The sequence below is a fragment of the Ambystoma mexicanum genome, chromosome 14, assembly GCF_040938575.1.
Source record: "Ambystoma mexicanum isolate Mex_15411 chromosome 14, UKY_AmexF1_1, whole genome shotgun sequence".
In the NCBI taxonomy this organism is placed as follows: domain Eukaryota; kingdom Metazoa; phylum Chordata; class Amphibia; order Caudata; family Ambystomatidae; genus Ambystoma; species Ambystoma mexicanum.
This window is the reverse complement of record NC_090940.1, coordinates 662,108,553-662,130,682: the sequence shown is the minus strand read 5'-3', so window position 1 is coordinate 662,130,682 and position 22,130 is coordinate 662,108,553. Positions and strand designations below refer to the sequence as shown.

General features: G+C 45.5%; 1 protein-coding gene across 4 annotated transcripts in view; it reads left to right on the top strand.

Moving 5' to 3' along the window:
- The window catches only part of BRF1 (BRF1 general transcription factor IIIB subunit), a 1,105,609-nt gene that overhangs the window by 922,816 nt on the left and 160,663 nt on the right, over nt 1-22,130 (top strand). For all 4 annotated transcript variants that reach the window (XM_069638202.1, XM_069638201.1, XM_069638205.1 and 1 more), the window contains 2 exons: nt 10,247-10,302; nt 21,680-21,933. In XM_069638202.1, coding sequence (XP_069494303.1) covers nt 10,247-10,302; nt 21,680-21,933 — 310 coding nt within the window. The remainder of the gene's footprint in view (nt 1-10,246; nt 10,303-21,679; nt 21,934-22,130) is intronic.

The following is a 22,130-nucleotide window of genomic DNA, read 5'->3' as shown; positions in this document are numbered from 1 at the left end:
ATCAAACGACAAGTATTCGACCAGTGATGATCTATTTCGATGGAGCTGTCAGTATCCATACCTCTGGCTCTGCATGGACTGCCATGAATGGTTGTATTGGAGAGGAGGCATCAGCATCTCCCTGAAACACAGTACTTGCATTAGTATGCTTTTCAATATTGGAAACATAACACACACTTGGGGTCGACGGCACAGGTACATATAAAGAGATAACCAGAAATGATGCATTGTCTAAAACAATCAAGGAAAATATAACTATGCAGATTTCATCGACTTATTTCTCCGATTCCTTTACATCTGCATCATCAAAATGGGATGTTGTGATTGTAGTGGAAGCTCCGTCGTCTCCCTGAAACACAGTACTTGCATTAGTATGGTTTTCATTATTGGAAACATAACACACACTTGGGGTCGAACGCACAGGTACATATAAAGAGATAACCACAAATGATGCATTGTCTAAAAGAATCAAGGAAAATCTAAATATGATCACATTTCATCGAGTTATTTCTTCGATTTATTTACATCTGCATCATCTAAATGGGATGTTGTGATTGTAGTGGAAGCGCCGTTGTCTCTCTGAAACACAGCACTTGCGTTAATAGGAAAGAAAGTATAGCAAATGGAATCACGTTATATGATCACGCATGATGGAGCTGTCAGTATCCATACCTCGTGCTGCTGAAGAATATCTATGGATGTTGCAAATGTAGTGCGCACTTCCGAAATCTGTTGCGCCGATTTGTATACGCATGGTCCCGCTTCCACTTCCCCTGGAATTACTTGAATGTCAGGCGCTGCATCAAGTGCAGGGGTTGACGCTCCATCAACTGCCTGAAACATAGTACTTGCATTAGTGAGGATTACAATAGTGAAAACATAACACACACCTGGGGTCGACAGCGCAGGTACATATCAACGGCTAACCACGAATGAAACATTGTGTAGAACAATCAAACGACAAGAATTCCAGCTCTGATGATGACGCTCGATGGAGCTGTCAGTATCCATACCTCCTGCTTGTGAAGAACATCTAGAAATGTTGTAGATGTGGCGGACGCTTCAGCATCTCCCTGAAAGACAGTACTTGCATTAGTATGGATAACACTAATTGTAACTGAAAACAAACACCAGTGGACGATAACTAAGGTGTAGATCAATTGGAAAGCACTAACCAAACATTCGGCAAAATAATTACACGATAGAATAAAACTATTACTTGACATGCATAAAACAAGTCTGTAGCGGATTAGCCTAGTAAGATTACCTGATACACGCTAGAAGTGGTTGATAACTGCGACCACGTCAAGGATGTAGAATGTTCTTGCTTCAGATTCAAGGGATAGTCAAGTTGTAAAGGTAAATTAATGATTGATAATGAAATGCCAATATTAAAAATAGTCATGTAAGGCGACAGAATACTTGAAAAATGCTCAATACAGCACAGTTCCCTGTTCCCTATATATACATTTCGTTTGTGGGTTATAAAATCGAAAAAGAATATATTGATAGATGTCATTATTCAAAAAGCTATACACTCATATCAATATAGAAATTATTACAAGGGATAGAACACCTACAATATCAATTAATCAATTTGGCTACCTACACACTACCGCAAGGCCTAAAGCTAAATCCGGACACTTGACTCACCGGTGGCGGAATGTGGACGAATAGAGTGGGAATAGCGTTTTCGAGCAATTTCCGTGTCGTTCGCCGTTTATTCTTCTTTGTTACCCAAGATGTTTTGTACATGTCCAAGGAAAAGTGCCGGCTGCAGATGCGGTATCGATCACCCCTCTTGTCCTGTAAGACTTGTTGGACTCTACTTTCCAGCTCATCCAGTGGATATCCGCAATGTCTGACCCATTCTCTTATTCGATCAACAGTTTTCGGGAATACATGCATTGTAGTGCCTTCAGATTTCGCATGGGTCTTCGAAGGGCAACCGCTAATCGAACAGGCAGGCATTGTTGATAAATCTGAAAAGTAAATATCGACATTATACAATCTTCATGAATAAAGATTTGATACAAAAGTAAATGAATCATACAATGATCAATGCAAGGTTTGTTTTGGTCGCAGGAACTATACCAATTCATTATGTGCAGCTTAGTATTTGCATAAATTGCAGAAATGTATAAATGATGTGACTAAAATCTGAACATGTGACTCCTCCCTTGGATGTTCTGTCTTGCACGAGAAGGAAACATGCTTACATTATAGACTGGACCCCCGAATGATGCAATTCGATGACAATAGACAAAGATGAAAATAAATAGATCTATTGATAGCATAGCAATGGAAACTCAAGTCAATAGCAATGAGACCAATGAACATAGCACTATTGGGTACTCTACTTGCAAATAGATAGAAATTTAAAAATCTGTGAAATATGACTAGGATACATGGCCTTACCTTGACCAACAAACAGTTGGATTCAGCAAGCAGAGCAGTATGTTGCAGGAGAATAGGTGGGTGGCCACAGGTAGCACACTGATGGGTTTGCTCTAAGCGGTCACAGAAGTTCACGGATAGCACGTCGACGAGCAGATTAGCTTAGATCTCAGTGGTTGCCAGTAGCACGTTCAGGAGTTGACTTGCAAAGCACAAAGATGTTCTCATGAGACATATCAAGTGGTTTATAAAGTATTAGAAACAGGGGTGTGTTTGTGAATGAATGACGTATGTATGTCGTGGTCTTAGGGGGGCGGCCTGCTTCAAGGGGAGGCCTGGCTGGAGCACAGGGTCTGAGGAGGCCATGTGACCGATGGCCCCTGGGCGTGGGATACCTTTTGAAGTGTACATGCTGTTTGGCACCTTGGCCGTTTGCACCCGTGACAGCCCCCCATGCCAGCGCTCATCCCCGGGTGCGAACCGCCTTTGATAGAGTGGGTGGGATGGATGGGCCTGGGGCGTGCAGATAAGGCACAGGAAGACTGCTGAATGGAGACACACTTATGTGGATTGCAGGGGGGTGGCCTGCTTCAAGGGGAGGCCTGGCTGGAGACACGGGGTCTGAGGAGGCCATGTGACCGATGGCCCCTTGGCGTGGGATACCTTTTGAAGTGTACATGTGTAGTTTGGCACCTTGGCCTTTCGCGCCCCTGACAGCGCGCATCCACTGGCGCGAACCGACTTTGATAGAGGGTGGGTGGGATAGAGGGGCCTGGGGCGTGCAGATAAGGCACAGGAAGACTGCTGAATGGAGATACACTTATGTGGATTGCAGGGGGGCGGCCTGCTTCAAGGGGAGGCCTGGCTGGAGACACGGGGTCTGAGGAGGCCATGTGACCGATGGCCCCTTGGCGTGGGATACCTTTTGAAGTGTACATGTTGTTTGGCACCTTGGCCGTTCGCGCCCCAGACAGCCCCACATGCCAGCGCTCATCCACGGGTGCGAACTGCCTTTGATAGTATATCGTTGCTTATCAATAACAAATGCCACATACCGGACATTCTTGTGAGCACAGACCCACACGTCAACCGGTGTATTATAGTGGTCAAGACCCTTAACCTAAGGCCTGTATAATCCAATGGTAATTGTTAGTATAGATATATGTGTGACTTTTATAGAGACATAACCTACTGAAAGACTTTGAACATTACAGAGATGGTACAGGTGTTCACATGGGCTACAAGCGGCGAAGGTAGCTGACCAGAGCACTGAAACGAGTCACAGAATACTCAAAGTAACACAGAGAGAGGAATGGAATCGAAAATCTGCTGCTGTGTGTTGGGAAACGGTCTGTTTATACTTATTGAGCAAAGAGGCGTCCTGCCATTTCCATGGCGACACGTCATTAGCTGAGGCACAGCGATTGTTGACACGAGACGTGCTTTGGCGTTGGGAAATGGGCGGTACGAGTCTGCTGATGACAGGCTCAGGGCCGGGGGATTTGATTTAGTGCCGCAGAAGCCGGTCAGCCAGGGTGATGCGGCAAGTGATAGGATTATCACAAAATGGCGGCTCCCTGGTGCCTGTTTTCGCGTGCGTTTAATGGACGAAAACTCGGGTAAAGTCCATAGGAAAGTTTTCTAAAATCGAGCCACTTAGGCTTAAAAAAACATGGCCGACCCGTAGGGACAATAAAAATGTTTACTGGACCATGCCTTTAAATGGTATTACTTAGATAATGAGCTCGAAACATGATTTAATATGTATATTTTAAACATACAATGAAATGCAAATAAAATATTCATGGTTTCTAATATTCTGTTTTCGGTATGGTTTGATCTGTGGTTCCGAATTTAGGTGCCCCTCTCCCTGTTCTATAGACGGGTTCCTCCTTAATTTGGCTTTATTCCGCTGACACACTTTGCGTATATTCTGGTTGCTTTAAAGCCAGACTGATGGTCAGCCAGACTGATGATCATGGATGCAGCCAATAGATGCAGGGTGGAAGGTCAACTGAGTGATAGCCAACTTCTCCAGGAGTTTGCCCAAGAAGTGGCTGATGGAGATAGGGCGGTAGTTTGCCGGAATGAAGGGGTCCGCAGAGGGTTTCTTGAGCAGAGGGTGCATGAGGTAGTGCTTAAGGGCAGTTGGGAAAACTCCAGTGAAAAATGAGAGATTGCAGACATCAGCCAAGGCTGGAGCGACAGTGTCAATATTGTCCTTAATGGTTTTAGAGGGGCAGGGGTACAGCTGTTTGGATGAGGCCTTCATAGACCGGACTTGTCTGGTGACCTCATCAGGTGTGATGGGTGAGGGAGAGGAGAGGGTAAGAGGGGGTAGTGGGCGCAAGGGAGGATCTGGTGTTGGTGAATGCTGTGGGGTGAAAGAGAGAGAGGAAAGGATGTCTTGGGTTTTAGTGATGAAGTGAGCAGCCAGGGCTGAGCAAAGGTCCTGGGTGGGTGTGACAGAGGAAGAGGCTGCTGCAGGACTGGCCAGTTCCTTGCAGACTTTGAAAAGCTCAGCCATGTTGTTTGAATCCACTGAAATGCAGGCCTGAATATACTCTTTTCTTGGAGCGGATGCAGAGTGGATATTGCCTTTGAAGGAGGCTGCAGGCCAGTTTGTCACATGGTCCGTCTGATGCGTTCCATTTCCTCTCAACTGCCCTGTATTTGTGTCTGAGGGCAGCCAGATCAGAGTCGTACTAAGAGTTGCACTTGTTAAAAGGCTTCAGTCGGACCCTCGTGGCAAGGGCAAGAGTGTCAAGAGTGTTGGATATAGAGAAGTTGAGGTTAGCGAGGGCTGTGTCAGGGTGGGAATCAGCCGTAGGAATGGGAGGAGGAGAGTAAGTGGAGGCAAAGGCAGCCACTGTCACATTTTTCATGGGTCTGGTGACTATGAAGCAGGGTGTATTGCTGCAAGAGGAGAGGATAGTGTTAGGTGTGTTGAGAGAAGAGAGTGATCGATCCAAGAGAGAGGGGTAGTGAGAGGGGTAGCGAGCGGGATGTCAGTAGAGATGAGAGCATCCAATGTGTGGCCCGCGGTGTGTGTGGCCAGAGGGTAGGATAGATGGGGAGAGCGAGTCGCAGAGGTTGCAGAAAAGTCCTGAGGTGTCTGGAGAGTTCAGATGGGATGGTGAGATCACCCATCAGGGGGATTTGCAAGGAGCAGGAGAGTAGAGAGGGGGCCAGGTCAGCCTATTCCGAGAGGAAGGGAGTGGACTGACCTGGTGGTCGATAGAAAGTGGCCATAATATGAGAGGATTTAGGGGGGATTGAGAGTCTGCAAACTAGGCACTCGAAGAAGGAGTAGGCCGGAGTAGGGATGATGAGCGCCACTCCCCCACCAATCTTCTTAGGCCTAGGCACAGAGAGGATTGTGTAGCCTTCAGGGAGGAGTGCGTCAAAGCTTGTGAAGGAGCTCTCCTGGAACCAGGTCTCTGAGATGGCAAACACATCAAGATCCATGAGTTTGAGGAGGGTGCTGATGTCTGACAAGAGTTTGACAGCCAAGCGAGTGTTGAGTGTAGCAATGTGGAGCAGCTTGCCATCTTTGAGGGTCTTCCTCGGAGAGGGGGGTGGCACAGGGGGCAGTGGTCTCCCCCGTCCCATTCACCCCCCGGTTGGGGAGAGCTCCAGGGGGATAGTGGAGGATGAAAAAAGAGCCAAATCTGACAAGGGAGCCGATACAGTATGGCAAGGCAGGGGCGCCTGTACAGAGGAGGAGGAGGAGGAGAAGGAGGAGGAGGAGGAGGGCACAGAAGGCAAAGGAGCCTGGACGGAGGGAGAGGTGAGGTTAGAGAGGCGAGGGAGGAGCCTGTCAGAGAAGGTTGGGTTGAGGACCCTAAACCATGATGGTTCTATTGAGATAGACAATAATGACTTTGGAAATGGCGAAGAGGTCAAGGAGAACCTCCCAGCGAGTGCCACCATTAATGGGAGAAGAGAGCGGTAGGAGAGTGAAAGACGACCATGTAGAGTGTCCATAGGTCAGGTGCGTTAACGAAGAAGAGGATGTTAGTGATAGTCTCTCTGGCGGAAGCCTTGACATAGGTGTCTGCAATAGGAAGGCCTGGGTTGGAGTCCAGTATGTCCTTCTTAAGTGTCTTTTTAGTGATAGGAGAGGGATATGAAATAGAGAATCAGTTAGAGAGGATAGGAGAGATAGAGAACGACATGTTGGCTGCAGTGGAGGTGGGGGGGTGCACTTACCAGTCTGAAGCACTGATGCACTCGGGGGATAGCGGGGTCAGGTGCAGGGGGGCACAGGGGAGGTGGGGAGACAAAGGGAAGTGTACCAGCTAGTGAGGATAAAAGTAGCAACAGGCACAACTAAGTGCGAATTTCAAGCAGGACAGGCAAACCACATACATAAAATGGACGCAACTAAGTTCGAATTTCAAGCAGGACAGGCAAAGCGCATGCATAAAATGGGCGCAGCGAAGTTCGAATTTCAAGCAGGACAGGCAAAGCGCATGCATAAAATGGGCACAACTAGGTTGAAATTTCAAGCAGGACAAAACACATGCATCAACAGGAACAGCTAGATAGTGGTAGTCCAGATGAGATGAAGTGAAGGGAGGGACAGATCCAGGTGAGAAGGACAGAGACAGGATTGTTGATGTTAGGTAAGGGAACTGACCTTCAGATGAATGTTAGTTGCTCCGTTGATTACAGTATGTCCTGATAGCAGGAGGGGACCCACAGACAACAGACAGGGGACAAGACACGGCCTTGGAAAGTGGGCCTTTGATGAGGGGGCCAGCTAAAGCCTGCTGGCTTTAAAAAGCACAAAAAACGAGATTATGATCACTGGTACGGCACCCCAGTTGCGTAAACTGGATGCCAGTTATCAATCCTTCCAAATTGTTGAATGCATCCTGGCTACACTGCCAAATAAGACTCTAGGGGTTGTCCTTGACCAAGAGCTTAGCATGAAGGCTCATGTCAACAGCTTGGTCTCGGGCACCTCCTACTACATCCAAGTGCTAGTACAACTTAGACCTTTTCAGGATGCCTCCAACTGTGCTACTCTGGCCCGGGCGATTGTTGGAGCACGCCTCGATTACTGTGCTAGCATCCTACAGGGTATCGAGAGGGTGAAATCAACCGCCTTCAGGTGGTTCAAAATAACACAGTTCGTGTGGTGATAGGTCTGCGCAGATCTGACCATGTGACCACGGCCAGAAGGGCTCTACACTGGGTTCCTATAGATAAATTCATCACCTTTTGGACATTGTGCACTACGCACAATTGTCTATACAGGAAGTGCCCAGTTTATCTCTCCGATAGACTGTCGTGGCTTCCCATTTGGAGAACGCTTAGGTCAAACAACTCATGTATGCTCCAAATTCCAAAAGCAAAACTAGCACTGGTCAGCAACAGATCTTTTCCCTATGCAGCATCAAGGTGCTGGGATGCCCTGCCGCCAGATATTAGATCATGTTCTTCACTGAGACGCTTCAAGCAGTGTCTGAAAACACTCCTCTTTCACGAATTATCCCTGGCTTGCCAATGCTTGATTTTGAACCTGATTTTCCTCTGGTCCTATCTGTTTTACGTTCTGTTTAGCGCTACTATGCCCAAGGGTTTTTTGCATTAGCGCTTAGAAATAATACATTAAATAAATAAAAGGGAGATCTTTCCAAGGTCACGCCCCTATTCTTCCTCGTGCCAGTTATTCCAGTACTACAGAACCAAAGGGAAGTATGGGCTACAGAGGGTTGAGTGAAGCGATGGGAGGATGTGGAGGTGATGAAGGGTTGGCATACCGCGTTTCCCTTGGCTGGTCGTCCTTGTCCCTAGAGGGGTAGTGTCTCCCCATGAGATCCTCCTGCTGAGTACAACCCCGTAGGGGGACCATCTGGCAGCGGCCTCAGCTCCCTGGTCTCATGGGAAGGGGCTCCCCCTTGGGGAGAAGTGGTGACTTACAAGAATTTGTTGCAACCTTTTGAAGGACCCTTGTGAAGAGACAGGTGGACATACACATATGACTTAAGATAGTGGTTGTGGGTCATTATTAAGAAGTGGGATATCACTTCGAATTTAGGAATTATAACCCCTAGTCAAGGGAACCCCTCACCACAAACCCTTCCTTTGCAACATAATCCTGTCAGAGCAGCTGTCAAAATACAGGCTTGCAATAGATCACTAAACCTGTCAGTCACCCTACTCCATCCCTCTCTACTTTGTTCCTAGAAAAGAGCATGTTAAGCTGCCAATGAAATGGATCCTGTGAGTAACTTCACTGTTCTGTATGAGAAAAGGACAAATGAACCCCGCACATGCAAAATGCTCTGGCTGCCATACAGAAGAATGATGGTGGGAAGGCGGTCAACCACCCAGATCACCTCCCCAAAAAGAGCGATGGGAAGGCGTTCAACCACCCAGGTCAGATCACCAAAAGGGCCGTGGGAAGACGGTCAACCACCCAGATCACCTCCCCAAACAGTGCGGTGGGAAGGCAGTCAAGCACGCAAATCATCACCTCTCCAAAAAGGGCAGTGGGAAGGTGGTCAACCACTCAGATCACCTGCCCAAAAAGGGCGATGGGAAGGCAGTCAACCACCCAAATCACCTCCCCAAAAAGGGCAGTGAGAAGGCAGTCAACCACCCAGATCATCACCTCCGCAAAAAGGGCAGTGGGAAGGCGGTCAATCACCCAGATCACCTCCCCAAAAAGGGCAGTGGGAAGGCGGTCAACCACCCAAATATCACCTCCCCAAAAGGGGCCGTGGGAAGACGGTCAACCACCCAGATCACCTCCCCAAACAGTGCGGTGGGAAGGCGGTCAAGCACGCAAATCATCACCTCCCCAAAAAGGGCAGTGGGAAGGTGGTCAACCACCCAGATCATCTCCCCAAAAAGGGCGGTGGGAAGGCAGTCAACCACCCAAATCACCTCCCCAACAAGGGCGGTGGGAAGGCGGTCAACCACCCAGATCATCACCTCCGCAAAAAGGGCAGTGGGAAGGCGGTCAACCACCCAAATCATCACCTCCCCAAAAAGGGCAGTCTGGTTCCATCTACATTCATCCTACACCAGACCACCATCCTGCTGGGCAAACCCAAGACAGGCCCGCAAATGCTGCAACTAGTGCATACTTAATACTTAAACATGACTCGCCTGCATGAATTGCGAAGAGCTCAGCAGATGATCTGCTTGGCGGGCACTTTTACATCTTGCCTGCTTTTTTCAAATGCAGGCTATGAAACAATATTGGATGCACCTTTACTGTTCTCTAGAGTACCCACCGGGAAGTGTACATGGGCACCCAACATGGTGCTTTGAAATGGCTCCATCCGTGGCCCTCCCAGCATCCAGCGAGAGGCCAGCACACATGTTCACAGCTGTTTAGTTTGGTCATGGTCTGAAATGCAAGTCTGGTTTCAGTCTTGGTTGCTGCGCTGAGGTTGATGGCCCCTAAATGGTGCAAGTATCCCAGGGGAAGACAAGTACAGCCCCAAATTTAAACTGATTGTCTTCACCGTGGAGGTGAGGGGGGACACACCCATTGTAGACCCCCTCTGCCCCATGCATTCTCCTACTGTGCCCTCATGTCTCCTTTTCTTTTTGGGTAAAGTATATCTTTTACTCAATATTTCAAAATATTAGTACAATCATTTTTTTACAGCATTCATTAGTAAATAGGACGTTTGCCTCTGAACAGTGAGTGTAGGGGGAACCTGGAGAAACAACCTAGAAATGTCCTCAAAGTGAGGCAGGGATATATTTACTAATAAGAAAGGGTTGCGGTTTCAAACTCTGCGTGTGCGTCCTCTAGCTTCAGCCATCGCTATTCGCTGGTGTTCTCCGGTAGAATTGATTCTTGTTTGTTGACATTTTTCAGAAAAGGAGGAACGGATCGCAAAGGAGAAGGAGCTGGGAATTTACAAAGAGCAGAAGGTAAGAGCGTTTTATGAGCTTCGCTGGTGGGGGTGGGGGTGGGGGGGTGGGGGTGGTGTGTGTGTGTGTGTGTGTGTGTGTGTGTGTGTGTGTGTGGGGGTGGGGGTGGGGGTGGTGTGTGTGTGTGTGTGTGTGTGTGTGTGTGTGTGTGTGTGTGTGTGTGTCAGCCAGCCAGCCAGCCAGCCAGCCAGCACAGGCCTTGCTAAGGGCCCCCTCCTGATGTGGGGCGATCCCAGGATGCGAGCCCGAGTGCATCCTCACAGGGGCATTACTTGATGCGTCTAGTGAGGGCTTTCCGTGATCTTAAATGCCTCTTGCCTGGGGAAGTAAACTCAGCAAGGGCCGCTGGGTCTCGCAGGCTGAAGCTTTTGGCAGGTCTCCGATGCTTCCCTTCACGTGTCTCGCCGATGCACTAGTAACTGCTGGACCCCATATGCAGGCGAACATACATTTGTTGTGTTGGGGTGGGGGTGTCCTGTCCTGTCGATCCCTTCCCGCCCCACAAAATATTAAACCACAACATTTGGTAATGTGTTGGCAATAAAAAGGCCGTAGGTTTCTATTGTTACAGATATGGTTATGGAACATAAACAATATTCGCACATCGTAAAAATATATTACTTTTGGGCACCGGGTCCTGAGGTTACCCTCTCAGGCCTGTGCCGCCAAACTTCAGGTAGGTTATCCTGCCTGAGTTCCCCCAAAAGGTAGGTTATTTGCAGGCTCTGGTAGCTAAAGTACTGCTGATTTCTCTATAAAATTGTTCCATGCCGTGCCCCGATAGGTGGGTGCCATCTTTGTGAAACAGATCGGGGTCACCCAATGTTATGGGCGGGTGTTTTATAAAGACCAACCCTCTGGCTATGCAGAATTTCTCAAGCCCTCTGTTCAATTTTCTCCTGGAGTTGTCGACTGATTTATAACAGGTGGCCTCCTGCCATGTTTTTCTGAACAGGATTGCTGAAAAATAAATTTCCGTGCCCCTCCAATTATGTGAAATGCCTGATAGCGAGGCACCTATTTCTTTGTGTAACATTTTTCTTCCCATGTTTACCAAGTCATTACCCCCTAGATTTATTATCAACAATTCCGGGGGGGGGGATCTCTGTATGCGACTAGGTCGGCTAGCTTGTCATGGATGTCTAGCCAGTGGAGGTCTCTGTAGCCTCACCATGATGAGATCGTGTTCCTGAAAGCTGGGCCGTCTTTAGTTTCTTTGGCCCAACGCCCTGTCCTGAATACAAACGAGTGTCTGACTATCCAGGCTGATCTTAAGGGTGGGGTCCCGCTCGGCTGTTGTTTCTGGGGAGAAAGAAGGCGGGTGAGAGTAAGGTAAGGTGAGGCGAGGGGGGGTGGGGGGGTTGGTGGCAGAACTATATTCGTTCTGGTCTGATGCATCTCCTGTAACAATCCGACTTCCACCCCCCTATCTTTTTTACTTGCTGGGCGCCTAGGCCTCTCCTTGCCATGCTGAGGTTGCAGCCCTGATCCTGAAAGAGTTGGTGCCGAAATCCTTTGGATTCCACCCAGCTTGGGCGATTGCTTTCATCAGCACCCCTTTAAATTGATAGTTACTCAAAGCTGCTGCATCCCTGTGGATTAGGAATCCCCCCTCCGCCCCCCCCCCCCCCCACTTTGGGCCGCTGTGTATAGTAAAGGTTGGTGATGCACACCGGGTAATATGGTGCATCGTCAATGCAGCAAATGTTGATGACCCTTTTTTGGCCCCGGTTTGGATTGTTGTATTTCGATGTTGATGCTGTCCATTCTAATCCTGGTTTCCATAATGCCTAAGCCATTGTTGGCTTTCGTGCTGGAGGCAATGAGCTCTCCCACTCGGAAAGCCCCAAAATAGGCGAGAAAGAATGCTGTTTTAAATAATGTTTCATATGGGTGAGAGCATATGCTGTGTAATAGGCTTGCTATTTTTACTAGCTTATCAAAATCTAGTGGGTGACGGGTATCTACCTGAGGTCCCTCTATTTTACCCCAGCCTTTCATTGCATATGAAATCAAAGCGCTTTGTGTGGGATCTGAGTGACCCTGTAATTTTGAAAAATAAGATATTGCTACGAGGTGTCTTTGCCCAATCCTTTTTAAAACCCTTATTGTGTGCCCACTTTAAAAAGATTTATGTATCTTTTATTGTTATTAATTCCACATGGTTGAAACCGGTTGTTCTAAGAACCATTTGTAAGCACTTACTGTACTGAGCTGTAGTGCTGCTTGCCAAGGCTTTCTCCGCCATTTCTACTAGGAACCCTGTAGCAGGGTTCATGTTTTCTGTGGGCAGCATGCTGCTGGCACCCGTTTTTAAGGTTCCTGGTCGTTGATGTGCACCCCGCCCTTGGCCCTCGGGCGCAGGCGTTGATGCTGATTTTTCTAGCTACCCGTTATCGCCCTGCATTCCGCTGGGATCAATGTCATCTTTTCCTGGGCGTGAGGCGCTAGCTCCCGGAATCTTATCCACTCAAAGCGAGATAAAGCGTTGGCAAAGTTATTATCTGCTCCAGCGATGTTTGGCTTTGACAACAACGTTTTCATGTAGTGTGACCGTAGTGATGGCTCATAGTACTCTGAGCACCAACTGGCATTTGGTGGTTCTTTTTTTCAAAATTCCTACCACTGCCATATTGTCACACCAAACCATAAGTTCTGTGTTAGCCAGCTGCCTACCCCATATGTGTATGGTTAGCCAGATGGGGAATATTTCTAAAAGAGTGATGTTTTTTAGTCCATCCTGCTGTGTGCCAAGCCTCGGGCCAGGGTCCAGCCACCCATTCTGTGGCTAAAATGGCCCCAAAACCTTTGCTCCCCGCTGCATCCGTGAAGAGAACCCTTTTGTCCCTTGTGTTCAGTGGTGTGTGCCAAAGTGTGGCCCCGTTGAAATTTCTGAGGAAATTCCCCCATACTTTTTGATCTTCCTTCACTTCTTTGCCCAGCCTGATGTATAGGTGGGGTTTGATGCATGCTCTGGTTTTGAACTCAAGGCTTCTGGAAAATACTTTGCCTTGTGGAATGATCCTGACTGCAAAATTGAGGCTACCTGCCAGTGATCGTAATTCCCTTACTGTGCCGTTGCTCTTTATGCTTAGCTCTTGGCTGTTCCCTAGCAGTTCAACTACTTTTGTTTTTGGGATTCTGCTAGATAATGTTTGTGGATGGCTTGGTTGTCTTCTCTGCTGCTAATGGGATGCCCCATTGTGCTGCCATCTTTTCTAATTCGGTCAGTGCCCTATTGCATTCCTCAGAATCTGTTGGGCCCATCACCGTGAAATCATCCAAATAGTGGACTACCCTTGCCCCTGATACTTGCTTCTGAAAAGCCCATTGAAAAAAGGAACTGAACTGTTCAAATGTTGCGCAGGGGAGGCATCTGTCCACATAAAACTTTTTATCAAAAGTGAAACCTAGCCATTGCTGTGAGCTTGGCTGGACTGGTAGTAACCTAAAAGCCAATTCAGTATCCAGTTTAGCCATGAGGATTGTCCTGCCGCAGTCCTGTATTAGTCTTAGGGCCTCCTGGAAATGCGTGTAGGTAACTGCTGATTCAGTGGGCGGGATGCCGTTGTTGAGGGAGTGTCCCTCGGGATATGACAAATGGTGTATTTGCCAGATCTTACCAGGTTCTTTTTTGGGTACCAGACCTAGGGGGGACACTAGGTAATCCGGGAATGGCATTCGTTCCCAAGGGCCTCCTATTCTGCCCAAGTGCAGTTCTTTCTCTATTTTTTCTCTTACTACCTTTAATCAATCACAAGCTTCTTTGTGGCGCTTTAAGTGGCTTTTCACAAAGGGGTGTACTCGGTCTAGGTGCAGATGTCGGACCACACAGTCCACCAATTACAGGTCAGGCAACCGACACATCTTACTTGCTCTTTTTTCATATGCACATTGCCACTGTCTTCTCTACAGTGGTGCTTGGCTTATTCTCATTCTACATCCTTATAATGCTTTACCATTATTTGTTTTGCGCCATTCGCTTGTTGCACTTTCACATCCTCTCATGGCCCTTGCCAGTGCTTGTTCTCTTGATCTGCACAATTCACAATGATATCCTTGTGGCTCTCGCCAATACTTGCACAGTTCCTTTAACTCGTGTGATTCCATAAAACAACTTTCATTCATAACGGTATTCAACTGTGCTTGCTTTCATTCTAATCTGTATTCAATAGCTTTATCAGTCTTACATGCTCTCCTGCTGATCTGGTGTCCTCTTCTCTAAGCTGACTCACTGGGTGGTTCTTATGGTGTTCCAGCGTGGCTCCTGGCTGTCACAAGTCCTCTTGCAGCTCTGTCTCTGCAGCGTCTCTGTGGCTTTGCTCCCACCAATGATGTGTCCCTTACAGCTCGGGCCTCACTCAACTTCCCCTGCTCACGCCGGTTCCTTTTCCACACTCCGCCACCACCCTCCAGCTTCTTTTAGCCACTCTTCCGGCTGCATACACTCTGTAGCTTCTCTGGTTCCTCGAGCACTCTGTCTGCCATGCAACCTTCCTGGAGAGATCTGCTCTCGTCCCGGAGTCTGGATACCTCCTTACACAGCTGCCTGCTTGCTGCTTGTTCTTCAATCTTCCTGCTTTTAAACCTCCCGGCAGACTGATTGGTAAAAAAAAAGACTAGACTGTCTATTGCTGGTTTTAGAGTTTGGTAGTACTCTTGGTTGCTTCCTCCTGGTCCCAGTACATGTCTATCAATAAAGAGAGGCTCTGTGTTCCTAGTTGGTCTCTTCCACGTCCCAGTATATAACTGGCGTGTTTTAGGGTTTGATTCGCAGGAACAGTAGGGAAGGGATTGACAGCCGCCTATAAAGGCTTGGGAGACATTGGACTCAAGGTAAAAGGGAAATGGGGAGGATAGCATGTCTCCCCTAAGGGTGCCTCATCCCCACTCCATAAGTCTCCTCCAATCAGATTACCCTCCCTCGTATATCCATCCCCAGGGTCAGAATCCGATAGCGACAGCCTTTCCCTGGCCACCTCTGAGGATGATATTTTGGGCGAAAGAAGTGAGGATGCCCTCCTATTCCTTACATTGTCAAAAGTAGGCATCAGACACAACAATATGATTTTGTGGTTATAAAATTTTAATAACAAAAGAAGGGTTGGATAAATGCCTATCTTTCCCTACAGCTGTGAGGGTGTTTCCTGCCTCAATAAAACTAGCAAAGGGAACAGTCGGGATGTCAAAGTAAAAACATCTTATGCCATGTGTCAAACTCTAATATGACCCTCGCACTTTAAACGCAACAAGATGCAATAGGGTTAACCTTTTTTAGCCACTCTCTTGAGGCTTTAGGCTAGTAGATAAAACACAAAGTTCCAAAGTGACAAAACAAAGTATACATTTTCAAATGTTCCCAGAAAAACAGGAAAGAAGGATTTTATCCTTCCCCTATAATATTACACAATGTTCCAGCACTCAAACGTTCCAACAATCCAAGTTGTTGGTTAGGTTCAGCTTCCTTTGAGAAAACCTGGTGTACCTTCCAACCACGAATCCAGATTCTCCTTGAACAGTTACAGGTTTCTTTAGAATACCTGGTATACTTTCCTGTCAGGATTCCTAGTTCTTTTATAAACAATCTTAAGTTTCCTTTGGAATACTTGGTGTACTGTCCTGCCAGGATTTCCAGTGTTTCATTAAGCAATTTCACTTTCCCAAGACCTGGTATACTCGCCTGGTAGGTTTTTAACAGAGCTCAATATGCCTGGTATACTCTCCTGCCAGGACTTCGACAGACCTCTAATAGTTTTCCTTTTCACCAGTATTGGATCCTTGACCCTTCTCTCTTTGCACTTGATAAGATTATTCCAATTTCCTTCTTGCTGTTTTCAATCTTTTAATGGATCCCTGAATGTCTTTCATTAAGTGTTGCCTTCCCTCTTGGATATCGTGATTTGAGTTCTTAACCTTTGGTTATGATCTTTGGCCAATGCTTGTTCAGCTATTATTTACTTCCATTGTGTTTTAAGTGTTATAACCATTGGCTTTATATAATGTTGGTGTGTTTGCTTGGCCTCCTTTTCATATACTTTCAATGTCATTACTATTGGCTATTGACAATACTTGTTTATTGACTTGGTTTCCTTTCTGTGGACTTTTGATGCCAGTACTTTTGTCTTTTATCGATGCTTGTTCATTTGTTTACTTATCACTGTCGTGCGGAGGCTCTGCTTCTACAGCTGCTTCTCGCTACACGCATGGAAGCACCCCGGTCCCCTTATGGTTTCCCTAGGCTTACCGACCTTCTTGGTGACTTCTGCATCCTCCACTGTGAGAAGGCTGGGGGTTAAACCTCTTGCTTCTTGCGGTGAGTGCTCCAGTCCCTTTCAATCCACTCACTGCTTTGGCCTTCACTGCAGACCGCGGTCTGTCCGATTCTGACTTTTCGCCACAGGGTTTCTTGGTTTCTCTCACGCCTGCCTCTCCGAACTGTGCCGTTGCTGCTGCCCGAACCGCATCAGGATGCAAGAGACCATCTTCTCAGATCTCTCTTGCTTTTAAAGTTTGCGGTATTGATCACATGCTGAAAACAACTAATATGCGTCAGTGGCTACTCTGAATGAGTAATCTTCCTTACTCGGTTGTTCATCTCAGTACATTTTCCTTGACACATATAATCACAATCAAGTGTTCCCACTACATCTTTTATCATACAGTATGACATACATACAGGGGTTGGTGTAAAGTTAGTTGTTGTTCTGACCCAGAGTCGTTTCTTTTTACCACAGAGAAGTTCCGTCTTCCCAGGGTTGGTCTCTTCCCGGGTGGTCTCCCACAGATGGGCACGCCCAGTGTTTGTGTCGGGTAGCTTCTGCCCTTCCTTGGCCACCTGGGAGCAGACTTTCCCTGAGAAGTTGGGGATGTTGCCTTCAGGGTCCTTAAACTGTGTATAAAAGAGGAGCTGGATTACACCCAAGATATAATAACAAACCCATACATTTTATTGGAGGTCTCCATTAAAATATTTGCCCTGCTTCTTTTAAAGGTACTTAGAAATTGGGCTAAGAAACCGATTGCTTCCTTTATTTCAAACTGGTTTTAGAAATTGGTGCTTAACAAAATCTAATACCAATATATTTTTGACTCTTTCATACATTTAATTCGCAGTTGGTTGGGTAGTTGGAGATACTCTGGTGAAAATTGCACAGCTGGAGCCTAGATTAGGGTCTCTTGAAGATGCCTATCCAGTTGCGCACCTTGCACGGCTGTCCGGCTAAATCAAAATGGCAGATTTCCCAAGGATATATATATACTCATTGAAGTTTGAAGCAGGGCAGTGTTTTGACCCCCTGTTTAACTTGTATATAGAAGAAATGAAGGAGACGTTAAGAAAAATTCTCTATTTTCCATCGGAAAAGATATGGTGGTGAACTGAATAGCTTATACGTAAGACGTTTTACTATCCGACCACACACGGATCAGCCGGCAATGTAGCTTTACTGCCGTATGGAGATTTTTTTTACAAGCAAATACCGTGGTACTAAATATTGAAAAAACTAAAAGAGAAAAGAAAGCTAGCTTCTTTCCTTGGTGGATTGGGCGCTCAAAGCTTGAAGTTACGTTTTTAAATGTTTGGCGTTCAACGTGACAGCTTGTAAATGTGAAAAGTGAAGTAATGAAAAACTAACGATTAAGATATATTTCATTATGACTCAGATCAGACCATTTAATAACCAATATGATGGGTTTTCTCTAAAATATCTTGTTTGTACTTCACACAAAATGTCTCCTACAATACTTTGACATTTCAATTGGGGGTTGCACCCCTCATTGTGATTATTTATACAATCGAAGCCATGTTTGGAAACTGCCTGGGCTTGCCTTCGTTTTTGCCAATAAAAATTGGTACATTTGAAGCTCGCTTTGAATTCCTCTGTGACTTAAACTCAACTTAAGCATTCCCTTCTATATTCAAAAATTGATTTGCTCAGCCAAATATGCCTTTTAGTATACTGCAAAGTCCATTGACATTAGAGCAATATCAGGTTTTATTAAAAGTTATAATTCCCCCCCTCCCTCCCAAAATAGCACAAACCTATTTGTCATAATCTAACATAGAAAGCCCAAGAAACGTTTGAAGATCTTTACAACAAGGAACGTCTATATCAGTTACGTCATCAGAAAGTGGTAATGCTATTATAGTGGTGGAAACGTGGTACTCTTAAAAAGAAGCCCTAAGACCACACACTGGTGGATTTAGCTGTATTACCTGAGATTCCAATCCAACATCTTCATTAAAACCATAATGATGAAGTAATTATCAGAGGAAGCGGAGTCAGGAATGTGGATGAACATTTGGGAAAGGATAATTTTATGTACTCCGCTTGTACAGTACTGCATTTTGAGAATGAATACGTACTGTAAACTGCCATGTTTAAACACTTCTTCTTGCTCATATGAGGGGAAGTTAATGCACATGTCTTTGCAATGAAAGCCTCTCCCCTATCTTGTTGGCATTCTCGCCTTCACATCTCTCACTTCTGACTTATTTCCTTTTTGGCATATGCAAGCATGTTTTAGACTCTCGCTTTCTTAGGAAAAGCGGTACTAGTGGGCGGAAGTCGTTATATTGCAAATGCTCTCGCCTACTTCAAAGCGTTTGTGAATCTTTAAGGCGTATACTCACCTCAACTAACTGTATTATGACAGGTTGACCTCTCTGATAACACTAGCTAACATTAAAGAACGCAGCTGGTGTCAAAGGCCTGTATAATGAGGCTTTGTTTTCCGCTAGCAAGAGGAGTTCAGTATACAACCTTGACCTGTTGGGACCACCAACCGTGGGTATAAGGGAACAGGGTTTGATGGGAACAGGAAATGAATCTGGGTATTGTGTTGCTGTTGGGTCTATCCTGTTGCTTTTTTACAAATAAATTGTTCACCAGTCCACCGGAAACGTGAGTGGTCATTTTTTTCTGCCACAGGGAAAATCGATCCTCAATGAAACAAGCAGCTTTCTGACATTGGAATGTGTGGTCATACTGGGGCTAACACAGGAAATGAGCTATTTTGCAACTGATTTTTATAATTGGTTGGATGCAACCTTGAGTACAGGCTATATCTCTGTTATGAAGTTGATCTTACACTCTGCATTGTGTTCATGTTTGACGTGAAAGACCTTAAATAGCTCAAATCGTAGACCACGTCCACTGGTAACTCCCAAACCATGATTTTTTAGGAACACAAGCTAATAATAAACTGTTAATCTGCCCTCTTGAGATATAGTCCATTTATTTCAACATTTTGTGGCCTAAGTATGTACATTTGTTAGCATTCTACTTCTTGGCGACAGTAATGGGTGGATAGTAAGTTTATCGAATTCCGTTACTGATGCACCCCCGGTTTAAACGCATGTGCTTTTAGGGGGAGTTCATTGATTGAAAGGCTCTAAGCGGTTTATTCACACTGGCTTTTGGGGGTTGGATATTGGACATTGATTGTTCCTTTAGACTAAATAAAATGGTGGCTGATGGGTACACTACTAAAGTGTACATTTCTTTAGCATCATTTCTGAGATTTTGCGGCACATTTGAATAAGACACCTTTTGCATAGGTTTTTTCCAGACGCAAAAATCGCTATTAGCTACTTAATTAATATCATATATAAGATTTGGTTTAGCAACGTAATTTTGCTTCAAAGATAATTATGTGTAAGTTTGAATAGAACAATATCTGAAACAACCCAATGTGGATATCGTATTATATATTAGTTACATTATGTTGGCTGTCTTTTGTATGTGACAGTGTAAAGTGCAGGTTTTACAGACATTTGTTGATGATATATATAATTATAATCTTTCTTTTATAACCCACTTAATAACAGAGAGGTTTCCAAGCGCGCCATCTGGCTTCGCACCTGTATTGCGCTGCGTTATCTTGCTTCTAAGACGAATGTGTTGCCCCTGAGCTATCCCCCTCAATACTCTATACAATCAAGTTCTCTTTGGTGTGATGAAAGGTATCGCGGTTAATTATTTGGATATAAGTGTTGCAACACTGAGAGGAAGTTTGAAACAAATCCCTGTTTTAAAGGAAACCTGTAGAAATAATCTCTTGATGGCCACAAGTTTTCTTTTAAAACAAACATTGGTGGGCTGCCAAATAAGAATTAAGGGAGGAAGGGAGGAATGAGTGTATGAATTAATAATATGTTTGTGTTCAAGAGCGCTTTTTGAGAGCTGCAAAGGTGAGACTAAACCTCTCTGCAAACATTCCAAATTGCAATAACTTGTGGCCAACCAATCTTGGAGCTCATAGGTTTAATAATCTGTATCATTTTTTTACCTCCTCCCAAAGGGGCTGTTATTTCACTGCCAGGTGGGGAGTTCATAGTATTTTGATCGGCATTGATTTAGGCTCCATTCATTGAACCGTACTTCCTCCAAAGGGAGTGTTAAATCAGTGAGGGCTTGACGTCTTCCTCCCATCTCGTGTTCTTTGATCCAGTGAAACCATAATAAGAACATACTAGTGCTTCTATTCGTCAGAAAATGTGTATTTCTGTGCTTCCAAGGCCCACTGATTTGGGTTTCTCTGCATTAGTTTAATGGCATTGAGCTTAGTGTTTTCCGTCTGTCTTTCTATATCAGACAGGCATGGTCTTTTTGGACAGGACTTTTATCTCGCGCAGTTGCTAGTCCAGGCTCTCTACATATGCTGATAACTCTTATCCTGCTTTGTTGCTAGTTTGTTTCAACTGGAAGGTAAAATCTCCTCCTTGAATCGTTGTTTTTGGCACATCACTAAAGTAATAATTAAATGAAAGGTATCTTGCTGCGCCCAGGCACTCAATTCGATGAGCTCCATGCAGTGCTCCTACTCAGACCTTTGAAATCTTTGGTTTCAAAGGTTTTGACATAGTGCAAGATAAAGGTACATATCTCTTGGAAGAATTACTCATTTCAGATGATGAAAGAATGTGATCATTGCTGCAAGGTAGCTTTAGAATCCTGCGTGGATGAGTGTCGGTGACACTTGTAGTTCTGTGAAACTGCATGTAAGGAAATGTAGAGACAACATTTAGAATTGTAACTGAGAGTGAGGATATCCCCTCTTGAGATATAGTTGAAATATTTGATCATTGCTGCCTTAAAGTGCATTGAACAGCTTGAAGAGCCGTCTAATTGGCTGTGAACATGCATTGAGCATTCAGGCAAACGTCGGACATAATTGAGGGCTGCTAAAAAAAATCTTCTTTAATATGACAAGTTGGGAGGATGTCGGAACTTAAAGGATCTGCAGTAAGGAACATGTTCATACTGTTTTAATCATTTCAATTTGATTACTTTAACATGTTAGTATTTAACAGCCAGCATGTATGATACTGGCGTCAGTGATAAACTTGTAATTCCTTTCCACATGTACAATGAAGCCGAAGAAACCGTCCAAAAAGCGAGAGCCGATCCATGCGAGTACGGCGGGCGAAGCCATCGAGAAGATGCTGGAACAGAAGAAGATCTCCAGTAAAATTAATTATGACGTGTTACGTGACCTCAACTGCAAGGGAAGCAGCACTCCAAAGAGAGAGGACGACAGCACAGACGAGAGCAACGGCAACAAGCTGTCACGGAGGAAGGTGTCTGCCTGTCGAAATCTCTCCACCAGCATCACTGGTGGTCCCAAAAGGTACAGCAACCTTTTTAATGAATTCTTACTTTGGTTTTCCTTTGTGCAAATTATAATGCAAATAAAGTAGGTTGCATGTTTGCCTGGATATCAGAGACTGATCATAATTTTTAATTTATGTTGAAAAGTTTTAAATCCTAGACTGATAAGTCGCATAAAAATATATATTGGGATTGAGGGCACTAGGTTGAAAAATA